Source organism: Halyomorpha halys, unplaced genomic scaffold, assembly GCF_000696795.3.
Source record: "Halyomorpha halys isolate HHAL.00 unplaced genomic scaffold, Hhal_1.1 Scaffold7.1, whole genome shotgun sequence".
Taxonomy (NCBI): domain Eukaryota; kingdom Metazoa; phylum Arthropoda; class Insecta; order Hemiptera; family Pentatomidae; genus Halyomorpha; species Halyomorpha halys.
This window is the reverse complement of record NW_027110368.1, coordinates 1,617,216-1,625,826: the sequence shown is the minus strand read 5'-3', so window position 1 is coordinate 1,625,826 and position 8,611 is coordinate 1,617,216. Positions and strand designations below refer to the sequence as shown.

At 29.9% G+C, this 8,611-nt stretch overlaps 1 protein-coding gene across 2 annotated transcripts in view; it reads left to right on the top strand.

Annotated features, from left to right (window-relative positions):
* The window catches only part of sff (sugar-free frosting), a 354,072-nt gene that overhangs the window by 306,543 nt on the left and 38,918 nt on the right, over nt 1–8,611 (top strand). For both annotated transcript variants that reach the window (XR_010843740.1, XM_067048531.1), the window contains exon 4: nt 711–851. Coding sequence is in view for 1 of the 2 variants with exons in the window: in XM_067048531.1 (XP_066904632.1) it covers nt 711–851 (141 nt within the window). In the remaining variant the exon portion in view is untranslated. The remainder of the gene's footprint in view (nt 1–710; nt 852–8,611) is intronic.

The following is an 8,611-nucleotide window of genomic DNA, read 5'->3' as shown; positions in this document are numbered from 1 at the left end:
TACGATAAAATATATAACAGTGATTTATATAGAAACTTTTGTCCTGAAAGCGGTGAGGATTAATTTCAACTCAGGTTTTTCTACTTTAGAAATAACACACGTATTCACGTTCTATCGTTCTGTCGTCATCCTTTGTTTCTAATGATCTCCTATGTTTCTGTCTGTTGTTTTTCATGTTCAATAGAGTTAGTAATTCCGCGATCTAGCATAGGGTCATAGTTCAATTAAAAGACAGCAATTCAGTCTTAGAGCATAAATTCTTCTAGAAATTACTTCCCTCTGGCCGTGGTCTGTGCATAGGCATTCTGCCTTACACTATTCCATCTTTCGGCTGTCCATAAACATTCAAGGAGTTCAACTGTACCCAATTTTAGTGAAGTAAATAATTGAATTATTTTCAAACATGTTTGTTTGAAAAAAAATCTTATTTTGATTTGTCATATGCGTGAGCTGTTGACAAAAGTAATAATGAAATATTATTTATTTTATAATTACTTATTTTAAAAGTATTCAAATACTTTTGTTATTATTGTATTCTTTTCTTTTTGTTACTAATGTTTTAGTGCCCCATATTTTTGGCAAGGGCTATAATTTATCTCATGTTACCAATGTATTTCCAACTCACATATATTTATTTAATTAATGATTATTATAGTTTAAAATATAATTGACTATGGCAACCATAAAATTTAAATGGTTCTTTGTTTCAGATATTTAGTTTTGGAACACGTTTCCGGCGGCGAATTATTCGATTATTTAGTTAAGAAAGGTAGGTTAACACCGAAAGAGGCTCGCAGGTTCTTTCGACAGATTATCTCAGCACTCGACTTCTGCCACAGCCACTCGATATGGTGAGTTAATATTATTTATTTTAATTATAAATTTGAATATCAATTTAGTTAATTACTTTATTTTAATTTAGTACATTTTGTATTTGAACGATTATACAGTATAAATTCACACATGTATTTATTCAGTTATTCATTTCCTGTACTATATGAAATAATAAGTAGGCACTTATATGTAAGATAAATATCCTCTACAAAAAAATTTAAAATCATCTAAATGGGATCTACATAATTATTTACTTTTACTCCTACAAAGAAGACAGGAACAATTACTTCTAGACTACACCGTATGTCGATAGGTGTATAGGATAGTTGATATTATTTACCACTTTTCAAAATGGAAAATTTCTTTCCCTTCGTGCTCACTTCTTTCCCGCTTTAGTTAAAGTTTTAGTTATAATACACAACATTTTTCGGCAGCAGTTCCAATCACGTTTACTTCTTCTAACTAATAAATATAGATATTTAACACAACTTTCATATTTACGACGGATATCACTCACGATTCCTTGTACTTTTTTGACTAAAAAACTCCACTGCTTGGCAATCTTCAATATGAGATATTTAATATTAGAATACATAATAAAAAATACAAATAATACAGATATTACAAATTTACATATTTCTGAGCTGCAGAAAATGGAAATTCTATCGACTTATATTAAGTTATCAGGTTTTTAGCTTATTTTGTAAGAAAAATATGAAAATATTATTATTTTCAAGATTGCACACGTGAGTATTGATGCGTATTCGTATACATTGTCGGTTTCAAAAACGTCATATATTTAAAAGGGGTATTAGTAATCCAAAAAATTTAAATAAACCAATAAATGGGTGAGTGATATTATAATCAGGTATTTTATTTTATTTTTGCAGCTCTTAAAACTCTGAAACGGACTGTCATATATGAGTATCAATAAAGTAAACTAAATTCGTCCCTGAGCGTGGAATTAAATGTTTATAAAATTTTTTTTTTTTAGGGAAAACAGTTATAAAAATTTATATTTTTAGCTTTGACAAATAACAATAAAAAGATAACCGAAGTTGGAAAATCTCAATAATAAATTTTCTATGAATTTTATTTTTTGAAAATAAAGATTAATTCCTAATTAAAACTGTATTAGAATAAAAATTAAAATATTTTCGGTCTCTGATTCCATAGTATTCAAATGCCTTCTAATGATTGCTCGTTGGAACGGAATTCAAATAACTAAGAACTTCCAAGAAGGAACATACAGAGAAACCGCATCTTTCAGCCATCAATGAGCAATGGAGAATTTATAGGAGTCGATCGCTTTGAGAAGAGTTCCAACCCCCCACAGCTGATGCAGGAAACTACTGCCGTCGGCTGAATTATCTCTCTAGGAAATGGTTGTTCCATACATCACTTTGTCTTCCTCTTGTTTGCTCAATTTATGGATTTAATAATCTAGAAGTCCTCAAACCTGAGCCCACCTAATGATACATTTTACCAGAGATCACTATGGAACTTTTTTGCTTGCTAGAGAATACCGAGTTTTTAATAAAATAATTTAAAATCCTTCTTTAAATGTCTTATAATTAATTTGAAATTTAAGGGAATTGTAATTAGTAATTTTAATTAGCTTACATCATAGCATTTTTAGTTTTTCTTTCGATTAGCATTATTATCGAGTTTTCCTTATTTTTTCGTTATAAACAAAATTAATAACAGTGCTGGTAACTCTGCATTCAACTTATCTTATACTTATGGCTAGTTAAGTATAGTTTATAATTAATGAGGTGTCAATAGTTGATTGCAGATTAATATAATAAGATGGTCGTTGGTGCGGTCAGCATAAAATATTCGAACAAACGAAACTTATTTATTTACATATAAATAAATGAATAAGTTTTGTTTATTTGTGTATTTTTTTATGGCCGTACCCCCGACCATCTTCTCATATTTTATAATTAGTATGGTATACACTAAGTATTTATTCGTTAGTATAAAAAATACAATATTTGTTTTTTAAATTATAGTTAATTCTTAATCTTAAAAATCCAATTTGCATTGAATAAAAACACAAATTTAAATAAACAAAAAAATTGCATCTGAGTCCGACGCATGACAGATAAATTAAAGAGTTAGAGGACTTCTGATTTAGACAATATAAATTACTTGTCATTGTTCTTAATGACATATAACTATTGTTTTTGTATTTTCACTTGTATTTTCCCAATCTTTTTCAGTTTGCGGCTCCCTAAATAATCGTTTTTTTTTTCGCGGCGCCCTTAATACATCAGAATTTATTTTTTGAAATTTTTGTCATTCTTGAAAAATTGGAAAACTTTCTTTTTTAAAAGCGATTACCCATTTAACAGCGAAAAATTAAAAACAGATACTTACTATTTTCCTCAGGATAGTATAAAATATCTAATTTCAACTGTTTTGGTAATATCTATGCGGAAACTGACCAACCATATCCAAAGACTCGAAAGCTGCTAAATTCTTGGAATTTTGTCAGCTTATTTTGTAATTTTGTAGCGTTGTATGTTGGCGCAAAAAATTAGAAATTTCAAGAAAATTGCCTAATTGTTTAATCGAATATAACACGGCGCCTCGGGAAGCCGCGGCGCACACTTTGGGAATCACTGATGTACCCTATGAAGTAGTAAAGTGACAAAAAATAAAGTATAGAATGACAAAAAACACGTAAATAAAAATTCTGCTCTTACAGTAGTTTGACGCGCGGGCAAATCCGCAGCGTGTTTTTCCGGTTCTCCTGTCTGATTAATGCTTTCATGTCACTATTGTTATAAAATAGGTAGTTTTTAAATTTCATTTAATTAATATGTGAGCCTTTGAGTTGACAGGATGGCTTACTTCCTAAAACCATTCTTAGTATTTTCCATATTGTTTCTATTACAACTAAATATTGAATAAATGGTTAAGAGCAGGGCGTAAATTTTATAAAACTCTCATATTTTAATTTCTCTGCCATACATTTCCAAAAAAATAAATAAATTTTAACATCTCTTCGATACGTTCGCAAAAGAAAAATGTTTAAATTTCATCAAGATAAATATTAATAGAAACAATTTGCTGAAAACTGTTATAATTAGAATTAATCAAATTGTCAACTGAAATTCTAATTTAGAAAATTAGTACGATAAAATAGATAACAGTGATTTATATAGAAACTTTTTTCCTGAAAGCGGTGAGGATTAATTTCAACTCAGGTTTTTCTACTTTAGAAATAATATACGTATTCACGTTCTATCGTTCTGTCGTCATTCTCTATTTCTAATGATCTATGTTTCTGTCTGTTGTTTTTCATGTTCAATAGAGGTAGTAATTCTGCGATATAGCATAAATTAATTGACTTACTAATATTAAACTGACTTATGTGGATCTTGAGATGGTATGGTAAGGGGGTCAAGTTTTAGTTTCGTGGGACTGCCAATAAAATAATAGTCGACACCCTCCACTGTTCCGAGTTTACAAAAACCTACGTCTCAACTCTCTCAGCTGCAGACGGCTTTAGTGCATCAAAAGCTTTTAATTAGCGCGCTGTTCTATACCGATTAACTTTTCGGGCGAACAGTTTTCCTGATCGAAGTTTAAATTTTCATTCAAAATTCCCAATAACCTTTATAGTATTGATTATGCAATGGATCATATCAAAGAACGTGTAAATTTTGCAATTTTACACGTTCATGAATTTGTGATTAATCCAATATGGTAATACTGCACCAGTCAGCAAAGTAAAGTATAAATCGGTTAAAGTGAACTTCAGGGGACCGTAAAATTTTGTATTTTACAAGCAGTGATTACCATTACCAATATATCGGTAATGGTGGATAGTTCGTTGTATCTAAACATCGCATCCAATGCATAGTTAAGTACGCAATGAACTTGTTACTATTCGGAAAAAAATTAAAAGTGATGGTATTTATTTACATACTTTTAAAAATTGATAAATAATATTGTACATATTACATTTGCTTGAACATTTTGAATACGTTCGAGTTTTATGTACTATTTTTGGTCCCCTGAATTCTGCAACTGTATAGGCTATTACATTTATCGGTTCTTCCTAAACATTCGTTATCATGAACTGAATATAAATAAGCAAGAAAGAATATCATCTGGAAAAAGAAAGATTATATAAGTTTCGCAAAATCGATTGATATATCGAATGACAAATTAATTTATGCTTCTTTTTGCTTTATGTGCCATTTAATTTATTTATAAGTTATTTAATAATAAAACATTAAATTTTGAGTTAACTCCTCATAATCATTATTTCAGAATCTTTTTAAAATTAAAATTTCCACGAGTTTTACAAGTTGGACATGAAATACGTTAACGATATCAGGTTTAATAAACGGATTGAGACCGGATTGCCAATGTCGCAGGTTTTTCATTGCAGAATTTCCACATGACTGAACTTTCCCCTTCCATATGACAGAATTTTCATAAGGGTGAAAAAAGTAGTTTGCATATAGAGCAAACGCGAGGCATCTACTCTACAATCGGAAATAAACATTTTGCGAAACCTTGCGGGTCACTTTTTCAACCAAAAAACATAAAACCTGACTGTATGTCCCCCTTATTCAGTGAATCTAGAAAAAATGGTGTTAAACATTGCCTTAAAAAATTCTTAATTAGCACCTTGATCAAATTAGTAAACGATCCACTTATCAGAAAAGTTGTATTCGAGTTGCTTTGTAACGGGAGTACCTCACCAACTGATTAATAACATCATCAATTATACATTTGAATAAAAAATTCTAAAAAAACAGTCACATCAGAGATGTATATTTTTTTTTAACAATTTAATTTGAAATTATACTAAAAATAATAATAATAATGCCAACGCATATTTGCTGATAGGCTGCATGGGTTTCCTCCTTTCCCTAAACAGGTGAAACATATCTTCTTTCGGCGTCCATCCATCCTCTCCATAGGTCTTCTTCAGCCTTTCCTTCACCACTGACCACGAAGTCTCCTCAGCAGCTTGCATCTAGTTCAGAACACCTCTTTTGATGCAACAAATCATGACAGTTTCTCATTCTTATAAATTATCTGACAATGTTTCCTCCATTGTACCTGAATACGGTCGCCCCCTTTTGAGATAAGATTTCTCGATTTCACCTGAGAATTGCTCGAGATAGCCTTTCTGAGGTCATGTGACATCGGCGCTAATACCTTAATCGTGGCGAGAACAATCGCATGAGCCATGTGGTCTCTGGTAGGGAGGCAATCTCCTGGGCAGAAACCGCGAGGGCTTTAGGGCTACCGGAGATACGGGGTTATTCGTCGGTCTGGTCAAACCGCAGGTCTCACTAACCTACTATTGGGTCGATAGCCATATAGAGGTGAAAAAAAATTCGGAAGATAAGAGGGATAAAAATTAATAAAAGAACTGAGTTCCGGGTTTCGGTAACACTTATGGGTTGTTAGACTGAGAAAATAAAAGATGTAAAGAAATAACACACACGTATTCTGGAATAACCATACTTTATTTTACTTCTTAATTCTCCTTTTATACATTCTTGATGTTCGTCTATAAGGGGAGTTAGGATTAAGGCTGACAATATACCAAGTCATACCATAACTAAAAATCATTATTTATATATATATGTTGAATTTTAGAAGATTTTGAATTCGAGATTTATAAGGTTTGCATTTAGTTTTGGAAATGGTTCATGTGATTTGGAAAGAGTTGCACTTGACTCCAGGTGCATATTTTTCTATATTTATATTTTTTAAACTGTAATGTTGAATCGTTATTTGGACTACCTAATCTAACTACATAATTTTGCCGATCTTATCAATATTTGGTTTTAAAAGAGCCATTTATTAGAGAATATTAATAGAAGGGGCTCCTACAAAAGGGGGCTGGATCGATATCCCATTTTAGACCTAATAAATAGGAAAACAGCGCCCTATAACTAGTGATTCACGTGGCTATTACATAACTCCTCATGTGTGTGCGGGAGTGTTTTTATATATATATATAAACACATCCACATATATATAATTTCGTTAAGGTCATTCTTAAATGCATTCTGCGGACTAGTTTAGTTTTGTTAATTGACACAATTATTTGATGGTATGGTTAATAAAATAAATTTTCTCATTATCTGGAAAATAAGGGAATAAAATTTCGAACTTATATATAAGAACTTGTTCTCACTAAAGATATGTTGAACAATTAGATCAAATTTAAACTACAATAAGTAATCATTAAACTGTAATTAATTGCTTACCTCAAACGATTATTAATAGGTAATAAATGTTAACGACATAAAATCAGATGACTATAATCTTAAAGATACAGTATTCTTTAATATCTATTTGCCAAATACTGAAAATAAAATTATTTATCTTATTTTGACTTTCTAGAATTTCAATTTCAAATTACATAAATTTCTAAACTGTTTCAATTTTTATAATTAGTTAAAAATACATATATTTTCTACAAATTAACCTTCTTGAATTTTGGGGTATTTACATAATTAGCAGCATAAACAAAACCTCTGCTAATATCATTACCTATTAGGTATATACAATTTTCTATATTACAGCATTTAATACTGCAATATGAAACTACTATTAAAAATAAAAACTCTTTGCTTGATCACTGCAATGCAGTGGAATAGAAAAGAAAAAAAAATCTATTAAAAGGAAATCTCTTACAGTACTACCCCGTTAAATTTTTTCTCTATATTAAACTTTTGTAAACCAAAAACCATTTATAAATATTACATTTATGGTTTATTTAGTACTTTATTAACGCGAGCAACGGAAGAATAATGAAAATATAAAAGTCATTGATTCAGTTAAAGTTGTGATAATTAGATACCTTTTAAAAAGTAAGTAATTGATTTTGTTTTAGAAAATTTATATATTTAACCACAGGGTTAGTAAAAAAAATCTCTATGAATTATCATTATATAAGATTTATGAAAAATTAAATATGTAGTAATTTATTATCTGAAGAAAAATAACTTAAAAATTATTTTTAAGATATTAGATACTTTATTAGTAATTGCTTCATTCGTCGATAAATTTGAGTGTAATTAGTACCCCTGGTATTAAATCTAGTGGAGACAAAGCTAGAACTCGAAAGCCCCAGATGTTCATTGGAAAAAATTTTCCTTTGCCGCCACTCAGACATTTATATTTACTATAGATCTCTACTTCATTAGTTTCAACTTATGATGAGGAAAATTTAAAAAGTTTTATTCCTGCTTGTATTGACGATCGAAAGGTGTGTTGATGTGATTCATGATAGAGAGAGTATTCGCTAGTATCTCTAATCAGAATAATTAAAACATTTTTGAGTATGTTCAATGATATATCTATGAGATTCAATAATAAAGTTTTTTATCAATAGTCGATATACCCATTTTTCGAAAATTAGTAATAGAAAATTAAAATTGAAGCATCTCATGCAGATAAGTTAATTTCTTATTCATAATTTTGATTGGTATAACCTATTTATAAAGTGATACTTTTAATTTTGGAATATACTCAATAATTTTTAGATGCAAAGTTTTCATTTTTTTTTTTTTTTTTAAACTTTGACTTTTGAGAACTAGATATATTAACTTTTGATAGAAAACTCGAGTGATGCGTCGAATTTTTAAAAATATTTTTTAAATATATTTAATTCTATAATAAACTCCCTAACCACCCAAACCCACTCGTTTCTAACCTTCCTTCCTCTTCCATTCCTGGCAATCCTCCGAGGCGCCTGAAAAGAAGATGGACTCGTGACCTTATATTGTAA